Source organism: Canis lupus, chromosome 38, assembly GCF_003254725.2.
Source record: "Canis lupus dingo isolate Sandy chromosome 38, ASM325472v2, whole genome shotgun sequence".
NCBI lineage: Eukaryota > Metazoa > Chordata > Mammalia > Carnivora > Canidae > Canis > Canis lupus.
The window spans coordinates 22,785,331-22,806,974 of NC_064280.1; the positions used below are offsets into that span (position 1 = coordinate 22,785,331).

The 21,644-nt window shown below is 60.8% G+C and overlaps 1 protein-coding gene across 1 annotated transcript; it reads left to right on the plus strand.

The window, feature by feature from the left end:
- Positions 1 to 18,858: 18,858 nt before the first annotated feature.
- SLAMF9 (SLAM family member 9) lies at positions 18,859 to 21,582 on the plus strand. Its single transcript, XM_025420729.3, has 4 exons — positions 18,859 to 19,085; positions 19,503 to 19,844; positions 20,580 to 20,852; positions 21,200 to 21,582. The coding sequence occupies exons 1-4, from the start codon at positions 19,040 to 19,042 to the stop codon at positions 21,400 to 21,402; spliced, it is 864 nt and encodes a 287-aa protein (XP_025276514.1). The 5' UTR covers positions 18,859 to 19,039; the 3' UTR covers positions 21,403 to 21,582.
- Positions 21,583 to 21,644: the final 62 nt, after the last annotated feature.

A 21,644-nucleotide genomic window follows, 5' to 3' on the forward strand; every position in this document is an offset into this window, starting at 1 on the left:
CTGGTTGTTTTTTTTTTAAGCTTTATTGTTCCTCTTTTTAACCTCTTGAATTACATGCTTGCTTCCTACCTTTTTACTCTTATTTGATAATAAAATCATTGCAGGTCAGTTATGAGAAATAATTGGGAAATTACTTGTAAAAGTACTTAGCACAGTGCCTGGCACATAGTAAGTGCTCAACAAATGTTAATTACTAGTTTTATTGAGCCCTTTGAACTTGCTTCTAATTACAGATTTGGCGATCTCCCCTTGATGTTGACACATGGTATTTTCAAGATCATTATTTTCCAAGGGTTCTGAAAATTGCAGTTTTGGTTTCCTCTTTGATCCATGGCTTATTCTGAAGAGCGTTTTTGTACCAAGCGGTTGGACATTTTTTTTGTTTACATGTTTTTCCGATTTCTAGTTTTGCTGTATTGTGGTATGCGATGTAGCCACATGTAATTTCTGGGTTTGGAATTTTTGGTGGCTCGATGTATAATCAATTTTTATTTTAATTTTTTTTAAACAGTTTTAGTTATTTATTCATGAAAGACACAGAGAGAGAGGCAGAGACACAGGCAGAGGGAGAAGCAGGCTCCCTGCGGGGAGCCCGAAGCGGGACTCGATCCTGGGAACCTGGGATCACACACAGGGCTGAAGGCAGACGCTCAACTGCTGAGCCACCCAGTGTCCCTATAATCAATTTTTAAAATAATCTCACGGATATTGAAAAACAACATATTCTTTTTTATTCATTTCCTCCTTGCAGACTATCCCAGCAATGATTCCGGTCAGAGGCTCTGCACCTTTATGTTTGCTTATTCGATCCATAGGTACTGACCACGTGGCCACAGCGATTGTTCTGTCCACTTTCTTAACCTAAAGTAAGTATATTAAAACTTGGAAGAGTTTATTTGAGCAAAAAATGTTACTTGGCCAAACTGTTTTGGCCACTTCGCCATGTTTTTTAGAAACTAAAGTTTCACAACAAACATATCTTCACTGCGGACCTTGGTTCTCATCAATTCTTCTTTGTTTTAAGTCTGGAACTTTAAGTCACTTAATATGTCTTATTCCACCTTTTCATTGTCGAGCACTGAGTCATTTAGTTTTGGATGGGTCTCTTGTGGACACAGGGTGGGATCCATTACGAGAATCTTTGTCACTTAACAGGGCAATATAACAGTTAGATGTATTATTACAACTATTATGTTTTACTTTCTGATGAATTTGTCTGGGTCCTTGGTGTGGCATAATAAGGAAAAAAAAATCTGATCTTTGTCCCTGATTCCTGGCATAGAGAGCTCTTAAAATCTCTGGACTCTCTGGAGCGATGGGGTGATGGGAGAGTCTTTTTGTTATTTCTAAGGAGCTCCTTTCAACCTTGAGATGACCCTAGAAAGCTGTGGGATAGGGGCTGGTCACCAGGCGCCTGGAACCTTCAGCCTCTCCTGTCCCCCCAATGTACGAGGACGGGCGGAGGCTGGAGATAGAATCAATTACCGATGGCCAATGACTGGCCAGAGACACCCATGTGTGTAGCACAACCTCCATAAAACAGTGCAGTGTGGGACCTGGGGAGCTTCCGAGTTGGCAAACACACCGGGGCTGGGCGGGTGGCGCCGGGCAATCATGGGGACAGAGGCTTAGGCTGGCGGGACTCCTCCGGACCTTGCCCTCCGGACCACTTCCTCTGGCTGTTCACTTATGAGCTTTACGATAAAAAAGAATCTGAAGCGTATCCAGACTTTGGAGAGTTTATTTGAGCAAACGTTGGGTCGGTGTGATTGAGGAGCCTCTGCTGAAGCGGCACAGGGAAGGCGTGGAAGCCAGGGAGGAAATGGGGGGCTGTAGCCCCACGCCCCGTTGGCCCTGTGCCACCTGCGCTTCCCTAACCTGGAGGTTAGGTGCGGGTGTGCTCCCTAGGCGGCCCGGGAGTTAGAGCTACCTCGGTCTGACGGCCTCTTGTCTCATCAACTGAACCTTAATAAATTCTAATCGCAAATACAGAATTTCCCCGGGTCCTGAAGGTTTTCCAGCAAATTACGGGACCCGGTTGTGGGGCGGCCTTGTGGAAATCCCTGGTTTCTTTTTCTTTTTTTTAAGATTGTATTTATTGATTCATGACAGAGAGAGAGAGACAGAGAGAGAGGCAGAGACACAGGCCGAGGGAGAAGCAGGCTCTCTGTGGGGAACCCAATGTGGGACTCGATCCCAGGACCCCGGGGTCACGCCCGGGGTGTTCAAACTGGTTCAAAGAGCTTGCAAGAAGTAGATAAAGATACGCAGTTTCATGAAGTCTTACGCTGAGGTCGCCGGGTCAGACTCAGAGCGGGTCCGAGCGTCTCAGGCCGTGAATGCGACCTTCAGGGCTGTGTGCTCCACCTGCTAATAGGTGATTTATTGGATGAAGAGCTTCGCGTTAGCTTCTCAAGTATTGTGAAGTGACCCAGTCGACAGGCAGCAGCCCGGCGCCGCTCCGGGAGACGCTCAGAGATCTCTGCCCTGAGTTACAGATCGTTTTTGTGACAGACACGCCATTTGTCGCTTTTCCCTAATTATTTCTGGGCTGAGTGGAGGTGGGGGACCTGCCCTGGTCCTCAAATATTCGTGCTCTGCTGTGGCCACCTCCTGGGACACTGTTCCCATTTCTCTCACTAATGGATCACGGGCAGGCTTCGTATGGTCCCGGCTAAACGAGGTGCCTTAAATTATGAAAGAGGCTTCTCCAAGATTCATTACGAATGTCTTCTTCCTTTAAAAATGCAGGCACAGGAGCTCAAATAAAGGAGAATCATACGATATACTTGTTTAACGGGCAAACCCAAGTATGTACTGAGCCAGAGAGCGCTTTGCATGGGCAGGGAGCTTGCACCTGGTCCCCGCTCAGTGTCGTCAGCGCCGGGAAGGGGTGAGAGGACACACGATCTGCTTGCGTCATTAACCTCAGCTTTCCTGTGTGAGTATCTCGGTTTGCCCAGTGATTGTGCTGTTGGAAAACACATGTATTTTTGAACCACATGGTCCCTGAATGAAAGCCACCTACTTCAACTGGTTCCGTAAGCTCCAGTCTAGAGCAGAAAACCCTAGGTCTCACGTCGGCTTTCTGAAGGGATGTTCCGGGTACACTCGCTTCATCTGCCTCATACGAGTCTACAGACGCATTCATTTTTCTTCTCTTTCTTTCTTTCTTGTCTTTCTTTCTTCTTTCTTTTTCTTTCTTTCTTTCTTTCTTTCTTTCTTTCTTTCTTTCTTTCTTCTTTCTTTCTTTCTCTTTCTTTCTTTCTTTCTTTCTTTCTTTCTTTCTTTCTTTCTTTCTTTCTCTTTTTTCTATTGCTGTGTAACAAATTGCCACACACATATAGCAACTTGAAAAACACACACATTTGCTAATTCACAGTTGCCAAGAGTGAGGAGCCTGGGCGTGGTTTAGCACAGCCCACTGCTGGGGTCTCCCCAGACTGCAATCCAGGCTTTGGCTGGGCCGTGTTTTCATCCGGAGGTTCAACTGGGGGCAAATCTGGTACTGAGCTCATCCAGGGTGTTGGCAGTGTCCATTCCCTGTGGTCATAGGACAGAGAGCCCCTGTGCTTTCCTCAATGTCAGCTGGAGGCTGTTCTTGGTTCCTTGAGGCGTAAACTTTCTCCCAATGGCTCTTGCTTCATCAGGTCAGCAAGGAGATCCCTCTGACCGCAGGAAGGGCCCAGTCCTTCTCTTAAGGGCTTTCACCTGATTAAGTCAGGCCCACCCTAGACAGCCTCTCTTTTTATTGACTTCAAGTCAAATGCCCTGGGGTCTTCATCATATCTGCGAAATTCCTTCACCTTTGCCCTGTTGTGTTCTATGGTTGGAAGCAGGTCACAGGTCCCCCCCATGCTCAAGGGGACCCCCTAGAGGGCCTGTGAACCAGGGGGTGGAAGTCGGGAGGGTCACTCTAAGGGTCTCTATGCCACCGACCTTAACCCCCCCATCGTAATCAGGGTCCAAACCAACAACCACAATAAGCATTCTAGTGGAAAAGATTTAAGAAATGGGTTAAATAGTCATCGGAGGATTCAAAAGGCAAACAAACAGGAGGTAGTGAGGTACAAGGGTGACAGGTGCCGGAAGCAGCTGCCCCTGAGGCTGAGGTTAGGGTGACCAGGCTGTGAGCTCGGAGAAGAAGCTGCTCTTCACCTCCCAGGAATGCCCCACGTGGACAAGCCGTGTCCGTCCAGGAGGGCCTGCTGAGCCAGGCTCAGGGCTCTGGGGCTCGGGGTTTGGGGCTCAGGGCTCAGAGCTGGGGGCTCAGGGCTGCCAGGCTGTGCCGGTCCCCCGGGGGTAGCACCAGGCTGGTCCTGGTGGCTTGCAGGACGCTGGTGGCCGGGTCTTTGTGCCAGGGGGAGCAGGCCTGGAGAAAAGCTGTGCTCCTTCCTCCTGCCCCCCAGCCTCTGCCCGGCGTCCCTGCAGGCAGAACCGAAGCCGGCAGAGGAGAAACAAGTTGCAGAGTTGCGCACTGGCCCCGCAAAACAGGCAGGAAAGGGCACGCTTGGAACCAAGAGACAACAGCCTCATGAGCAGCATCCGCCTTCCCCAGGTGAGCAGCCCACACCTGGGTCTCATGGAGAGCCCTGCACTCGGCCTTCTGGTCCCATACTGGCAGCACCAGGACTTCAGGTGGTCAGTGGATGATCGGCCTGACTTGGAGCCAGCAGCGTGAGCAGCAGTGCGGAGAAGGGCGGCCAGGCCTCGGCTGTGGGGTCCCGACATGGCGAGCTTGCGGCAGGCCTCGCCAGGCAGGGAAGCACATGAGTGCAGCCCACCAGGGCAGGGGGGGGGGTGCCTGGGGGTCCCCCGTGTGGCTCCTCTGCTCCAGAGAGGGGATGCACGTACAGGACTGTTTCACACTGGAAGACCTGGAGATACACTTGGTCACAGCCTGGCTCTGGCTAGAGACCTAGAAACCCAGATTCTTTTCCTTTTCTTTTTTTCCTTAGCTGGAGGTGCTTTTTGTTTGACATCGTGGCGAAATATCTGTGACATGAAGTTTAACCACTTTGACCATTTTTACGCGTGTGGTTGTGCGGCACGATGCACCTGCACACTGACCCGCAGCCCTCCCCACCCTGAGCCTCCAGCGCCGCTTCATCATCCCAAACTAGCGCTCTGCACCCCTTAAACAGGAAGGCCCATCACCCCCGCCCCTCTCCCCTGCAGCCTCGAATCTGCTTTCCATCCAAGGCATCGGGCTCCTCCCGGGACCTCACCTGGGGGGGATCCTACAACAGCGGTCATTCTGCGTCTGGCTTGCTTCACTGAGCACGAGTCCTCGAGGCTCGTCCGTGTTGTAGCAGGTGTCAGAACGTCCTCCCTCTTCAAGGCTGAACACTATCCCGTTGCACGGATGGACCACATTTTGTCTGTCGGCCAATGGGCACTTGGGTCGCTGCCTCCTTTTGGCGACTGTGACTCAGCTGTGCCAATATCTGCACGCCGGCGGACAAGTATCTGTCTGGAGCCGCTGCTTTCGATTCTTTTGGGTCTTTGGGTCTATACCCACAGGAAGAATGGCTGGATCTGTGCTAATTCTCTGTTTCTTAGAAACCCAGACTTTAATGAGGACCGCGGGGGGGGCGGGGCGTCTGGGGACAGGGACAGGGGCCTGCGAAGTGTGCACCACCCAGGCTGGAAGCCTCCTCAGGCCTCCGAGCCGAAGCAGCCCGCACCCCTCACCTTCAGGCACGGGGGGCAGGGGGGAGCCCCACCCTGTGCCGCGCACTGTGGTCCCACACCCGGGTTGGGCCACAGGAGCCGAGTGGGGCCCCGACACTGCAAGCCACGCCATCCGAGGCCAGCTGGACTTTCTCTTTGGGTTTTGCTGTCCTTGGCAGTCACGAATGTCCCCTGTCAGCGCCACGGACGTCGCGGAGGCGCAGGAGCCGATGAGCGCTGTCCCCGCGAGCGGACGGCTCGCCCCAGCAGGGCCCAGAGGCTCCCAGGACGCCGTCTAAGTGGAAGTGGTCTGGGAGCCACAGACAGAAGGCCCCAGTGTCCTGAGAGCTGCTCGACAGTGGAGGGACGTCGAGGTAACTGGAAGCAGACGAAGCTAATTTCAACGATGTTCTTACCCAACACCCCGAACGCGCTCATCTCCGTGTGTGCTCGATAGAGGAGTTATGGAGCCACTTATTGTACATTCTGCTTCTCTTGGCCTCGGGTGTTTGAGGTCTGGGTCTGTCCTACGTGCGGCCTGCGCGCGGCCTGCGGCGCCGTCCTGGCAGCTCCAATAGGCCGGCGGGGCGTTAGGACACTGGGCGTCTAGGGAACAACAGCCCTGACCCCTGCCGGGTGTTGACCACTTAGTCCTCGTTTACTCCAGCGCAGCGACGCTCCCAGGTGCTGCCGTCTGCCGAGGGGGGCAGCGGCGTCCTTGGCCCGCGGATCCCTTCTTCTATCCTTAGAAAGCCCGCAGCATCGCGTCCTCTGTCTCTGACTCCGTTTCCTTCTGCTCCCCTCATTGTCTGGGCTCCTTTGGTGCTGACTTCTCCCGAGTTCCTTTACAAAGGACCCTCTGGCGACATCAGGCCCATCCGGGTCATCCAGGTAAACCCCGCCCCCTCCCATAGCAAGATCCTTATTTTAATTGCATCTCTTGTTGTCATAAACTGTGACAATGATAGGTTCTGAGATTAGGGTGTGGACATCCATCAGGAGGGACGTTATGCAGCCTGCCTGTTGTTGTTAATTCATTCATGAGAGACGCCCAGAGGTAGGGACACAGGCAGAGGGAGAAGCAGGCTCCCTGCAGGGAACCTGACGTGGGACTGGATCCTGGGACTCCGGAGTCATGCCCTGGGCTGAAGGCAGACGCTCAACCGCTGAGCCACCCGGGCGCCCCAGACTCTGTTTTTATAATCACGGCATGAGGACTCCGAGCGGCGGCCACAGACTTTCCACTTCCACTTCTCACCGTCTGTGTCAGCACGTCCTGCTCCAGCAAGGGGCCTCCTCCTCCGCTCCAGCGATCTGCAGCACTGGCTGCTGCTGGGGGCGGTGTGGCCCCCCCACACAGGTGGCCCAGAAACCTCTCCTTGGGGCCATCTGAGCTCTTGCTCTTCCCAGTAACTTAGGATCTCCTTGGGGACCCCTTTTTTGTAAAAGGGAATCTCCCCATCCACCTCCGGCTCCCAGCATGTACCCAGCATCCGTGATATACTCAAGTACCCACCTGCCACAGGTGCCTGAGTCTCGATCGATGAGGGATCGAGAGCTGCGGTCGCCCCGACAAGGTGCTGGGGGCGGGAGACGTTGCTGGGAGAGGAGCCCGGCTCAGGGCCTAACGACTGAGCAGACAGCTGGACATCGGGTGGGCCTTCGATGTGTCTTGGGTGGGGGGGAGGGTGGGTGCTGGGAGACGGAGAAGCCTGTCCCAGGACAAAGGGATTATGTGGCCCTTCCCGGAAGTGCACCTGGAGCTACCGCCCCAGTGGGCAGCCAGGGAGGCGTTCTCAGCAGCAGCGGCATCTGGAAGGAGCAGATGATGTGTGTCCATCGGCCTCAACCCCGCCGGCCTTGGGCCTCAGTCTGGCCCCGAGGGTCCCAAGCATCCCTGCCAGCCCTGGGTGCCCCTCACTCCCCGCTCCCGTCCCATGCTCCACGCAGACCTGACAGCCCCGTGGTCCCCCAACTATCCTGCGGCCTCCCAGCTCCCTGCCTTGTTCGTGCTGGCGCCTTCACGTAGAAGGCGTTCCCTCCGGGCTGACCCCCAAACCCTGGATGCTGCGGGATGCCCCCCCCCCGCCCCCCGCGGCCTGCCTCCCTTCTTCCAAGTCCACGGCTCCTCGGGCCCTCAGCTTTGTGCATCCTCGGGGAGTGGGGGGCTGGTTGTGCACGGCCAGGAGTGGGGCCCTCCGCGTGCCCCTCGACCCCGTTTCCAGCCAGCAGCTGCCTTGCTTGTGCCCGAATGAAGCGCATCTTTGTTGAGTGGAGCCGCAGCAGAAGCAGGTGGCCGGTGGGGTTTTCTCTGTCATTCACGGCGGCACAGAGGCCCACGGGGGGCCCTTCCCGTCAAAAAGGTGTTTTTTTGTTTTTTTTTTTGTTTTTTTGTTTTTTTTTTGCGACCATCCTTTGAGGGGTGACTCCTGCCCTCTGAAGGTTGATTTAAAGTCCTTTGCTTGAAAATGCTTCAGCGCATTCACGGGGACGAGCTCAGCTCCACGCAAGCCGGCTGCGCGGGGACATTTCCATCTTCCTGCACGTTTACAAGCACAGTCCAGTGGTTTCTACGCAGAGATGTGCTGTGGTTTCCTCTGATCTTCCTGGCACCATTTGCATATTAAAAAGAGAACTTGGGGACGGTGCTGACCAGAGAGAGCAATCAGCAGAATTTCACATGCGCCTGGGTGGGGGGGGGCATCCCAGAGAGACTATCGGAAGGGCTTCCCTGAAATAACTGCTGCTCCGGAACCCCCCACCCCTTGCCCCTTCCCACCCCGCCTCCACAAGGTTTCCCACCTGCAGCCAGGCCCGGTGAGGAGACCTGACCATGACTGACCTCGGCGGGGCGGGGGGGGGGGGGGGGGGGAAGGGGGGGAGGGACCTAAAGCTGGCGGCCTCTTGGGGCCCAGGCACCCACACCTGGGGCTCAGGCGGCGGCGCCTCGTGGGTAATAGGCACAAGTGGATCCCCCGGGGCCTCAGCCAGGGGCGCCCGTATCGCCACGTGGTCACTTGCAGTGCTTTCTGGAGCCATTTGGGAGAGGAGGGAGCGAGGGAAGCCCAAGAGGAGAGTCATGCTGCTCAGGGCCACCCAAGCGGGGCCTGGGGCCCGTTTCTCCAGGGCGTTGGGCTGGGGGCAGCCGGACCGCGGACACCGGACGTCCTCGGTCCCCAAGGCCCGCTTCTCGCAGAGGCTTTCCGGGGCCCAAGGCCCCTGGTCCCGCGCCGGGCGTCAGGGGCCCTGCGGAACCTGCACACAGCTATGTACTCAGACACGGGCGAGCGCGGGGGGCGTGGAGGAAGCAGGGGGACCCGGAATCTGTCCTAGGAGGCACGACGTAGGCGTCTTCCGCGGCCCCGAGTCCTGGCCTGTCTGGGCACCGTCCTAGCGACCGTCACCCAGGTGATCCAAGTTGGAACCGGGCTCCTCTTCTCCTTCCGCAAAGACGGCCGCCCCTGCAGGGCAGGGACCCCGGCCAGAGCTCCGCCTCCCAGAAGCCCCTGCCCCTCCGTGGCCCCGGGCTGGGCCCTGTCGGCGAGGGCCAGCAGGTTGCGTCTGGACAGGGGCGGTTTGGACGGTTGGCTTGTTGCTTCTTTCCTTCTTCTCCTCTTGTTCGAAAAACCGATGCGACGCTTTGTGTCGTGGGGCATTACCTCTCCCTGGAGGGAGGTCTGACCCTTGCCGGCGGCTGCTGGGTCGAGCTGTAGGAACGTCATGTCTGAGACCAGAGTCTCTGCTTCACGGGGACCTTGGCCACCGGACGGTCTGACGACGGGGTGGATGCTGGGTGCTTTGGGCGGCGCTGCCGTTTCTCCTCCAGAGGAACCGGACGGCCGCCCTCGGAAGGGCCGGGCCCTGGCAGCCGGTGGCCTGGGCTGCAACTGTCCAGCTCCCGTAGAGACGGGCCCAGGCTCGGGGGAGCCCTTCTGTGCGTGGTGTCACACGGGCACCGCGAGTGTAACTCGGGGCGGACGCCTTCGGCCTAGCGCGGCTCCCCGGGCTGGACCCGTCTGTCTGTCGCCCCCCGGAGCGAGCCACAGCTGTGAACGCCAAAGCGGTGCGGGTGTTTCTGTGCGTCCTTCCAGAAGGTTGTGGAAACCCGGGTGGTCTGCCGCCGCCACCCCCCACACCCCGCCCCCCGCCAGCGGGACTTTCGATCTGCTGCAGAAGTGAGCGCCGCCTCGGGCCCACCGTGCTCTCTAAGCGGGCCATGCGGCCTGAAGCGCCAGCCGACCAGGAAAGCGAGGTTGGGGCTAGCGGGGCGACGTCGGTGCCCAGAGGGCGCGCAGGGTCCCGGCTCCGCCAGTCCCGGTCCTGGGGGTGACAGCCGGTGGCCTCTGCGGCCGCGCCTTTCCCGCAGCTCCTCTGCCTGCAGCCCTTGTGAGCGCCTCCCCAGGGGCCCTGGGCCGCAACCTGAGGCAGTGGGCGACCCGAGGTGGCGGGCGACCCGTGGCAGTGGGCGACCCGTGGCGGCGGGCGACCCGAGGCGGTGGGTGACCCGTGGCAGTGGGCAACCCGAGGTGGCGGGCGACCCGAGGTGGCGGGTGACCCGTGGCAGTGGGCGACCCGAGGTGGCGGGCGACCCGAGGTGGCGGGTGACCCGTGGCAGTGGGCGACCCGTGGCGGCGGGCGACCCGAGGTGGCAGGTGACCCGAGGCGGCGGGCAGCTTGGCCGCGGCTTCTCCTCACCCACTGAACGGGCTCGGGCTCCCCAAAGCCACGGAGCGCCCCGCATCGCCACCCGGGGACCTCTGGCCGCCCCGCTTGCCTCTCGCACCGCTGCAGCAACAGGGTCTGTGGCAAACACCATTTTGAAGCATCCCAGGTGTGGCGGGGGTGGCTCTGTAAAGGGGAGTTCTCCCCCTCCCCCCAGAGAGCTCGGCACAGCCCCGTATGTACATGGGGGGAGGCCTGGCTGGGGGGCAGCAGCGCCCGCGGGTTAGGGCGACGCCCTCCAGCTGCCACGGAGGAGCCCACCCAGCGCTCCCCGGGGAAAGGGTTGTGCACACGTAGATGCGGGGACCCCCGCGGGCTCGGTGGGGGGGGCCGGGGTCACGGCCTGAGCCGAAGGCGGGCGCCCACCCCGGAGCCCCGGGCGGCCTGGGGACGTTCTGACACTGGGGGACCCCGAGCCGGAGGCGGCCCTGCCCGAGGCCCTCCCGGGGCGCCGCCGCTGCCCCCGCGCTGCCCCCTGCGGCCCCCCACTCCTCTCGGGGGCCCCTCGGCCTTCCCGCTCCCTGCCCGTCTCCGTAGGTCGGGGGCCAACGGCTGGCTGCTGGGGCTCCGCGTGGGACGGACACCTGTCAGCCCGGAGCACGCCCCACCCAAGGGCGGAGCGACTTGGTGACCGTCCTCGCGGCGGGCGCGTCATCCGGGAAGAAACGAGGGATCAAAGGCAAGTTTCCACCTGCGAGCAGAACGGGCTGGCGCCGCGGACGCCTGGCCCCGGGGGTTCCCGCCCCGTCCGTGCCGTCGGGCCCTGGCGGCCTGGCCGGGAGCGCCTCGGAGGCGGGCGGGCGCGGTGGGTCGTCACCCAGTTGCCAAGCGCGGGCCCCTCCTCTGGCGAACACCCCGCTCCCGCGGCCTCGGGCTGACGGCAGGGGCGCAGCAGCGGGCGAGCGGGCTCTGGGCCTCTCCTCCCGTCCCCCTCGCCTTCGCCCAGCGTAGTCCTCACCCTAGGACTTGACGTTACACGTTTGCTTGCGCGTCGCCTGTTGCTGACCCTCCCGACCCCACTCGGTGACGCTGCGGCCCACACCGGGCACCGCCTGGCACTTCCCTGGAGCTTCAGGAATATTTGTAGGACCAGGGGGTGGTCTTACGTCAGTCGGCGACGCCGCCGCTAAGAGGAGGCAGCCCCGCGGATTCTGACCAACGCTGGGACGTCGAGGAGCTGGAGCCATGAGCTCGTGCTGTGAGGGGGGGAGTCTGGCCAGGGCTGAGCGCAGCACGGAGAATGCCCGCAGGAATAGAGCTGCCTGGCGGCCGCCACCGCCCTCCTCAGGCCACCGCCCTCCTCAGGCCTGGCCCTCCTCAGGCCTGGCTCTCCGCAGGCCACCGCCCTCCTCAGGCCACCGCCCTCCTCAGGCCACCGCCCTCCTCAGGCCACGGCCCTCCTCAGGCCACCGCCCTCCTCAGGCCTGGCTCTCCTCAGGCCACCGCCCTCCTCAGGCCACGGCCCTCCTCAGGCCTGGCTCTCCACAGGCCACGGCCCTCCTCAGGCCACGGCCCTCCTCAGGCCTGGCTCTCCTCAGGCCACCGCCCTCCTCAGGCCACCGCCCTCCTCAGGCCTGGCTCTCCTCAGGCCACCGCCCTCCTCAGGCCACCGCCCTCCTCAGGCCACGGCCCTCCTCAGGCCACCGCCCTCCTCAGGCCTGGCTCTCCTCAGGCCACCGCCCTCCTCAGGCCACGGCCCTCCTCAGGCCTGGCTCTCCACAGGCCACCGCCCTCCTCAGGCCACGGCCCTCCTCAGGCCATGGCCCTCCTCAGGCCTGGCTCTCCACAGGCCACCGCCCTCCTCAGGCCACCGCCCTCCACAGGCCATGGCCCTCCTCAGGCCTGGCTCTCCACAGGCCACCGCCCTCCTCAGGCCACCGCCCTCCTCAGGCCATGGCCCTCCTCAGGCCTGGCTCTCCGCAGGCCACCGCCCTCCTCAGGCCTGGCTCTCCGCAGGCCTGGCTCTCCACAGGCCACCGCCCTCCTCAGGCCACGGCCCTCCTCAGGCCATGGCTCTCCTCAGGCCTGGCCCTCCTCAGGCCACCGCCCTCCTCTGGCCTGGCCCTCCGCAGGCCACCGCCCTCCTCAGGCCATGGCCCTCCTCAGGCCACCGCCCTCCTCAGGCCTGGCTCTCCTCAGGCCACCGCCCTCCTCAGGCCTAGTTCTCCGCAGGCCATGGATCTCCTCAGGCGACTACTTTCCTCAGGCCACAGCTCTCCTCTGGCCACGGCCCTCCTCTGGTGACCACTTTCCTCAGGCTACAGATCTCCTCAGGCCACCACTTCCTCAGGCCATGGTTCTCCTCAGGCCACGGCTCCCCTCAGCACCCTCCCGCTCTTTGAGCGTCTCCAGTCTCAAACACGATTAACAATAACAATAATAAACAAATACAGATGAAAACTTAAAATTCCACCACCAATACTAACATTTACTGAGGGTTTTCTGTGCGCTGGGACGTCACCTGGCACACTTCTGTCACATCCCAAGTTAGCCCAGTCGAGTCGAGTCTGGCCAGCGAGACACCAGGCGACCCGGGTTTGGGCTCAGTTCTGCTTTCTGTGGCCTCAGAAAAAAGTACCGCAGGACGCCTGGCCCTCTGGTTTTTGTTTTTTGTGGTTTTAATTTATAAAACAAGGGGCTGGACAAGACCGACAGACTCCAAACTGCTCTCAGCGGCAGCGCGCGACTTTCCTACAAGCCCTGCTCCGGCGGCCCCGCGTCCACGGCCAACGGCCCACGGCGGGTGGGAGCTCCCCGGCCTCCCGGCTACTCCGCGGTGGGCGGCTGCAGCGCTCCCGCCTTCCCAGGGGACCCCCCAGGAGGACAGCCTGGAGGCCCCAAGCCCCCCTCGTGTTCTAGAAAGCCCAGCCCCAGAAGGTGGCGGCCTCACTGCCCTGCTCCCGGGGGAAGAAGCCTTTCGTGCCAGAAGCCAAAGGCCACGCCGGGGCACCTGCTATCTCTTTCCGGGAAACAGAGGAGCAGGCAAAGCGCGGTGTTCTCAAACTTTCGTGTCTGGTGGAACCCCAGCGCCCCTGGGCAGCAGGCGGATCTGCAGCCCCCTCACGGCCGCCACCCGACTCCCTGGGCCTGGAGCGGAGCCAGGGAAGCCGCGCGGTGCCCAGCCCTCCGAGGGACAGCGTGCCACTGTGCGGGGGGGGACCCACTCGGGATCCGGGATGCCTGACACGGACAAGGCGTGAGTCGCCGGCCGGCCGCTGCCAGGGCCTCTGCGGACGCGCCGGGCTGACCTGGCGGCAGTGCCCACGGCCTCGCGGCCCGGGCTGACTGGGGCTGCCGGCGAACGTTCTTGAATTAACCTGCTCGGGGTCCTGTGTGGCAGCACCCCCGTGTGTTGGCCTCGACGGACCCTGCAGGCACGCGGCGCTCGGGGCCTCCTCCTGGTGCCAAAGCCCTCGAGCTTCCCGCTTCACCAGCCGTGGGCGACAGGCCGGAGCCTCGAGGGGTGTCAGGCTCATGCCCCCCCCCGCCCCACCCCGGAGCCGCCCGCCCCGCAGCTGCAGCTCCCCGACCCCGCCCGCCCTGCCGCGCCTCCGGGTCTCCGGGACAACATGTTGGCCAGGAAAGCCCAGGGTGGCCCTGGACGCAGCGCTGGGCCCGCCGGCTGATGTCCCCAGAAGGCGGGGCACAAAGACCCCCCATCTATTCAAACCCGGTCCTTTCTCCCCAGGTGCCTGCCTTTGACCCACGCACACCCAGACCTCAGTCTGCGCCTGTACTTCACGGAAAAAACAGAAACCCCCACACGGGACCCCTTTGCTTTCTGCCCCTGTGTCCTGGCCCTGCATCCTGGCCCTGCATCCTGGCCCTGTGTCCTGCCCTTGTGTCCTGCATCTGCGCCTGGGCCCTGCGTCCCGGCCCTGCGTCCTGCCCCTGCGTCCTGCCCCTGCGTCCTGGCCCTGCGTCCCGGCCCTGCATTCGGACCCTGCATCTGGCACCTGCATCCTGCCTCTGCGTCCTAACGCTGCGGCCCAACCCTGCGTCCTGCCCCTGCATCCTGCCCCTGCATCCTAGCCCTGCGTCCCGGCGTCCCGGTGTCCCGGCGTCCCGGCCCTGCATCCTGCCCCTGCAACCCGCTCTGCATTCTGCCCCTGCGTCCCAGCCCTGCGTCCTGCCTCTGTGTCTGGCCCTGCGTCTGGCTCCTGCATCTGGCGCCTGCGTCCCGGCCCTGCTCTGCTCACGTCCCTCCAAAGCCCCTGCACTTCAGCCGCCCCTCTGCCCCCCTCAGCCTTCTCCGGGAGCTCCTAGGGACAGCGCACCTCCTAAAGCCCAGGCCCAGAGGCTCATCCCCTAGGCTGCCCCGCCCAGGCCATCTCCGTGTGCCTCCGTGGGTGGACACTGGTCCCTCCCACCCCGGGGACCCTAGGGCTGCTGTCACCCCGTCTGTGGCGGCTCCCCCAGGGCACCCTTCGACCGCCTGCAGGCAGCTCCCCAGCTTCCCTGCCACAAAAAACACCTTTTAACCCGGACACTTAAAAAGGAAGGCGACCCCGCAGGCGGAAAGTACAGAAGCTGCGCAGGCCTCCGCCCGCTCTGCTGGGGGGTCGCTTACCGGGACTTGCCTGCTACCGGCTCCCCCAGGCCGTGGCTCTGCCACGCGGGTCCCCGTCCTTCCAGACCCAAAGAGAAGCCGAGCAGAGACTCCAATAAAAGGTTTGATCCTTTGGGACTGGCTTCTTCCTGGCTCCTCTCTCCTGAGGCTACCACGGCAGGACATTTGGGGGCGAGGGGGCTTATTTCTCATTGACTTATTTGCCCTAAAAATGTGGGCAGAAGCCTCACGGGATCTAAATTTTATGGCCTCAACCACGTCATCATGTATGAGAGTATCACGATCTAGGTTCTCTCCAGAGCAGGGCCTTGACACAGACTTGGGGGGAGCAGGTCTTTATGGGAGGTGACCCGGGGAGCCAGCCTGAAAGAATGGGGCACACAAGCCTGGAAGGGACGAAAGCCACCAAAGGGTGTGTCGATGGCTGGGGTTGCTCTGGAGTCTGCGTGCTCTGCACACGGCCCACCGCGCCTGCGGGGAGTGCCTCCCACTGCTTCCCAGAAAGCCCTGAAGCAGAAAAGCAGAGGTGCCAACATGGGGGGGAGGGGACGGTCACGCAGGGGCCAACATCGGTGGGGAGGAGACCGTCACGCAGGTGCCAACAGCAGAGCAGGAGTCGGGTGAGCCAGAGTCCGCGGGAGGAAGCCCGGTGTCCGCTGCACCGAGGTGTTAGCTGGAAGCCTCCTGCGTGGTTCCCCCAAGCGTCTAGGAGACAGGTGCCAGCAGGTGGAACACAGCGTGAGGGGACCTCTCTCCTCGTGGAATTTACAACAGGAAGGAAGGTGGACCCATGTCGCTGCTCCGGGACCCCTCACCCAGGGATGGGGAGACAAGAGTAGGCGATTGGAAAGAGATTTCTTTGGAAACAGCTGTTGTTTTGTTGTGAGCCCCCCGCTGCTTCCACTGGAGGGACGCGAGCCAGTGAGAGGGTGTCAAGGACAGGACTTGGGGAGGTTGCACGTGTGGGCCCTGCAGGAGAGCGCCCAAGGGCACAGGGGCCCACACCAGGCCCGGGAGAGTGGAAACTGTTGTGCACTGAGATCTGATCCCCCCACGGCCGCGGGAGTGCAGCGCACGCTGCAGACCTTGGTGTCAGGCGAGGGACCTGGCGGGCCACCGAGGGCCACAGCCTACTCGCTGGGTCTGATGCCACACGGTGGGGACACGGAGGGGTGGGAGGAGGAGACGAAACGTTTGCCAGACGTCTGGGGCTGCGGAAGGACTTTCGGAGGACCACCCAGGAGAGAGACGGGTCACCTCGGGTTGGGGTGGGAGAGGGGGAACCAGCGGCAGCTCTTAAGAGCTCACAAGACTGCTCCTCTGAAGAGACGACCTTAATGACCTGTGAGACCCACAGACAGCAGGGCCACTGGGGCAGCTACGGAGGATCTCCTCACCCCTCCTCCGTGCCACCCTCCAGGAGAGGGGCACAGGAGTCGGGGGCAGCGCAGGGCAGCAGAGGTGCCCGGGTAAGCTGGGAGGGAGCAGGAGCGATGTTTCCCATCGCCAAGGGCAGGCTGCCAGCCTGGGACACGCAAGCCGGGGAAGGGGACCTGGATTTGAACCTAAGCTCAGAATTGCGATCACGACATGGGACAGGAACTTCTCATTTCTGACCCGGGACAGAAGCCAAGACCACAGTTCTCACTGGGGGCAGGGGAGGACCATCCACCTGACAGAATAAGAGCGAAGGGGTGGGGGGCGCCTGGCTGGCTCAGGCCGTGGAGGACGCAGGACTCTTGATCTCACGGTTGTGAGTCTGAGCCCCACGCTGGGTGTAGAGATCCCTTGAAAACAAAATCTCTGGGGCACCCGGGTGGCTCAGTTGGCGCAGCCTCTGGCTTCCGCTCGGGTCACCATCGAGCTCCACGCCAGGCTCCATGCTCCGCGGGGAGTCGGCTTCTTCTCCCTCTGCCCCTCCCCGCCCCCACCTGTGCTCTTGCTCTCTCTCAAGGAAATAAATGAATCTTTAAAGAAATTTCTAAAAATAAAAAAAAATTTTTTATAAGTGAAGGGACAGAAATGGAGTTGAGGATCACCGTCCACGAGCCAGAAGGAAAATCGGATTCCAGAGCACTTGGAAATCATCCTCTGAGAAGTCCTTTCTCCATATTGGACTGGGAGCGCCTAGTGAGGATGGCGGGGTGGTGTGTGCACGTGTGTGCGTGCGCGTGTGTGTGATAATTTTCTCCCTCTACTCGATACGCATGACGGACTGTTGGTCCTTGTTCTGGAGACCGGTGCCGTCAATCTGAACACAGCTCCCTTTGGTGGAGCCCCGTGCAGCAGCCACGAGGTGTCCCTGCATCTCCTTTCCAGAGAGAGCTGGTCTTCAGCTGCAGGGGTGCAGTTGACCGACAGCCTCCAGGATGCCCCCCCGCACCCCTGCTCCTCCTGGGAGGTCACTGCCCAGCTGTGACAGTTCAGTGAGAGTGCGGGGTCCTTGCCACGGACCCACCCTGGTGACTGAGCGCTCAGGGGAGACGGAGACTGTCTGCACGGCAGTGGGTGGGACCCCCGCCCGACTCCGCTTCCCTCCCCCTCCACACACAGGCACCCTCGTTCCCACCCAGCCCGGCACCTGCTTCTCAGAGACCCCACCTGATAGACTCACCCTTTAAACTCTGGACATCACGCCCATGACCTCGCTTTCTTTTCTTTTTCCCACCTTTTTTTTCTTTCCACTTAATTTTTTTTTTTAAATACGAAGGCCACGTAAGAACGTTTTCATCTACGTTTTCAGACAACCGCAACCCCTGAGGTCTGATGCTCCCCAGTTGAATTTTCAGAAGTCCTTGCCTCATTCTCTTCTTCGCCGCTGAGGTCATTTCTCCTTGAAAGCTTTCTCCGACCTCCTGACGTCAGGGTTGCTGAATCCCCTGGGCCTTGGCTCCCTGGGTGAGTCCTCGGGTGAAACCCATCGAACTGGCAGTTAGTTGGGCCTGGTCAGACGTCAGCCCCCGATCTCCTTGAAGCCACACTCGAAATAAAGCTCTTGGTCACTGCGGATCCCTCAGAACTTGACAGTGCCCGGGCCTCAGAAGCTGCTCAGTAAGTACCCGACGAGGGCTGAGTCAGCTCCCCTGAAGGCATGAGGTGCTGGCACAGGACCGGGACTGAGATCTGCCTCCAGCAAGTCCTGGGGCTTGAGGGCATTGCTCTGGCTTCCTGAGCACAGCACAGACCCGTAGGATGGAGTATTCGAGAAACCTTTAAGGTTCTCCTGTCTGAGGACCCATCGGAGGCAGATGTGCTCTAGAACGTCCCCAATCCAGGACTGCCCAGTGTTGGCTTGAACGCCAGGGGCGGAGACCGCCTCCAAGACCACCACGGTGCCCAGGGCAGCTCTGGTGCTCAGAGCTCCTCGAACATTGGTCCACATCATATTCTCATAGAACAATTTAGTCTTCCCATAATATTAACAACCTAGTGCAGCTCTCAGGTCCGACGTGCTTTTTTTTTTTTTTTTGAGGGTTAAAATTTTTTCTTTCTCTAAACAGTTAAGTGGGAATCTAGCAAGCTTCAAATAGGAATATTTCACTTATTCATCCATTCCAGAAATATCAATTGGTCGCTCCATGTGTCTAGCAGGGGACAGAGATGCCCCAAAAGATGGAACCCACCTGGCTGGGGAGACAAAGATGCTTATGACGTCAAAAGATCACAGCAAAATAAGAACTGCCAAGGGAGAGCGGCCCCCCGGGGATCCTGTGGGCCAGGAGCTCTGGACAGGCAGTGGGGGAAAGGGCGGTGTCTGGGAAGATGGGGGCGGGGGGGTGGGGTGGGGGGGGTGGGGCAGGGTGTCTAGGAAGGTTTCATGTAGGAAGTGTTTGATGGACAGGAAGCATGAGTCAGGGGGTGCAGCAGCTCCGCAATCAGGCTCAGAGAGAGAACTTCCCGAGATGGACAGGGAGGGGCTTGGTGAGAAAGAGAAAGCTGGAGGCTGCTAGTGGGCAACGGATTTCCCCTCCCACGACAGCCAGCCCATCACTGTCTCCAGCAGCCTCCTGACAGCTCGTCGTCTTCACAGTGGTGGCCAAGCAGGCCAACCTCCTGGGGCACGGGGCTGCTGCCATGGGGGCCCTCCCGTGGCTGCTCCTGCTCTTGCTGCTGCGTGCAGGTGAGAGAGACCACAGCCCCGGGGCGGGAGAGCCTCCTCCCGTCCGCCCTCCTGTCCCGCTGGGGCGTGGGCTAGCGGCGTGGGGCCGGATGCTTGGCCCTTCTGGAGTAAAGAGGAGTAGGGTGCACCTTCGGTGTAGGACCAACAGGTGAGGAAGCCCGGGATGGAGAAGGGGGACCGGCCCAAGTCAAAATTTGGAAGCTGAGGGCCCAGGGAGAAGCCAACCCCTGGTAGGTGCTCGAGTCAGGTGCAGGGAAGGCTGGAGCCAGCGAGGCGGCTGGGGACGGGGTTGAGCGCAGGGCTGCTTCGAGGGCGAGATTGCTGGCACGCACCAGTGCCCCCCTCCCGTGCCAGGCTCAGCAGCCCAGAGCCAGGCGCCAGCTGCACTGTTTCCGTCTTTTCTTCCTTTTTCTGCAGCCGAAGGGTATTCTGGAGATGATGTGGATGCAGAGGAAGTAGTTGGGGTCCTTCAGGAGTCCATCAGCCTCCCCGTGGAGATACCGGCCGATGAGGAGGTCGAGAACATCATCTGGTCTTCCTCGGCGAGCCTTGCCGTGGTGATTCCGGGCAGAGAGGGACAGCCGACCAAAATCGTGCTGACCAACCCTCGATACCAGCGCCGGGTGAGCCTGGTGGGCCCCGACTACTCCCTGTGCATCAGCAATCTGAGCTGGGAGGACTCGGGGCTCTACTACGCTCAGGTCAACCTGAGGACATCGCAGGCATCCTCCATGCAGCGGTACAGCCTGCGCGTCTACCGTGAGTTTAGGCCGGGGACCCTGTGGCTGCTTGTTCCCGGCTCTCCCTGAGCTTTGTGTGCAAAGCACCCGAGGTCTCGGGACTCAGAGTTACGGTTTGAGGGGTGGGGTCTGGAAGGCACACTGTGCCCGGGGTGCCCAAGCCCGGCGGGATCTGAGCGGCGGCCTCAAACGGAGTGGCCCGGCCCGGGGAGGCCCTGGGCACGCAGGCTCTTCCCCGAGACCTTCCCGGCATAGCGAGAGGGGTCAGGAGCTTCACGAGCAGACCCCAGGGGCCCTTCGCTCCCACCTCTATTCCTCAGCCTTCCATCCTCCCATGCCATGTGGGGGCTGCTAACCCATACCCCTGTGTAGCCGAACCACATTGCTCAGTGCCTGTGACACTGGCTGATTCTCTACCGTGAATCTTGCAGAGACACTGATTAAACTATAAATGCCCCCAGGAAGTGTGATAATGTGTTTTGGGATCGAGGCGGCAAAATGAGATTTGGAGGAAGGCAGGGCACGCAGGTGAGGGACAGAAGGACGTGGGGGCATGGGGGCGGGGGGAGTGGGTGTGGGTAGTGCTCAAAGCGGCTCCCTCTATCTTAGCAGCTGCCCCGGGGGAGCCCGGGACCAGATTTTTCTGTCTACATGGAGGGGCTCTCGGCCCTTCACCCCGGTATTGAGGAGCTTAAGACAGCAGACCCAACCTGGGCCTGAGTGCCTCAAGGGCTTTGTGTCCTCCCGCGTCCAGGACGGCTGTCGGAGCCTCATGTCTCCGTGAACTTTGAGATGGCTGCGGAAGAGAGCTGCAATCTCTCTCTGGCGTGCTCCGTGGAGGAGGCAGGCCAGGACGTGACCTACAGCTGGATATCCCGGGACGATTGCAGGGACACCGTGCACGAGGGCTCTGCCCTCAGCACCTCCTGGAGGCCTGGGGACAGTGTCCCCTCCTACACCTGTAGGGCCACCAACCCCGTCAGCACCATCTACTCTCAACCCATCCCCGCCAGGTCCTTCTGCACAGGTACCAGGTCCCCAGAGTCAGCCCCCGAGCTACTGCGGGGCCTCACCACCTCCCTCCCTCAGTTCCTCCCAGGAGAGTACCTGGAACCCGCGGGGCCTTGTGCCCCAGACCGGGGCTCCGGGTGGGGGGCGGTGCTCCCAACTCCCAAAGGTTCTCTAGTCTCTCGCTCAGCCTGGATCGCTCCCTGGATCTCAGTTTCTGGGCTTCTGTGATTGGAACATGTTTCCAGAGCCACTTGCAAAGGAATATCAACTGGCCCTGAACTTGGGGCCCCCCGTGGGATGCGGGCTGGGGGCCTGCCTCCCCCTCCCTGTGGCGAGCCCCTCTCTCCTTGCCTTCTGTCCCAGATCCCCACTTCCCTGAGGAGACGTCGACTTACTCCTGCCTCTTGGCCAAGGGGCTGCTGCTCCTCTTGCTCTTCGCGATTCTGGGCGCGGGGCTCTGGTGCGTCCGAGCCCAGAGAGGATGCCAAACGCCCAGGACCAGGAAACTCGAGAGAAACAGACTCAGACTGAGAAGGAAGGAGCAGCCCAGCCCCAGCCTGGCCTGAGCGCCCCTGGGGCCCCTGGCCTGAGCATCGCTTCTCCCCACCTGCCCCCCCAGGCCTCCCCCCTGACTCGGGGGCTTCTCCTCCCAGGGGGCCGAGGGGCGGGTGTCCAAAGGCCATACCCCCCACCCGGGGTGGGGGCGGGAGAGGCTTCTTTGGCAATAAAGTCAAATTAGGTGAGCACCGCTCTGGAGGAGCTGCGTGTGGTCCTGGGCTGGGTGACGGCGACCCGTGCTTCCGACGGT

What these genes read in the sequence shown, in the direction of transcription:
- SLAMF9 (XM_025420729.3), top strand. Translation starts at nt 19,040, where the DNA reads ATGGGGGCCCTCCCGTGGCTGCTCCTGCTCTTGCTGCTGCGTGCAG. An exon ending in GCTCTTGCTGCTGCGTGCAG is followed by an intron (nt 19,086 to 19,502) that starts GTGAGAGAGACC and finishes CTTTTTCTGCAG; the next exon opens with CCGAAGGGTATTCTGGAGAT. An exon ending in GTACAGCCTGCGCGTCTACC is followed by an intron (nt 19,845 to 20,579) that starts GTGAGTTTAGGC and finishes TCCCGCGTCCAG; the next exon opens with GACGGCTGTCGGAGCCTCAT.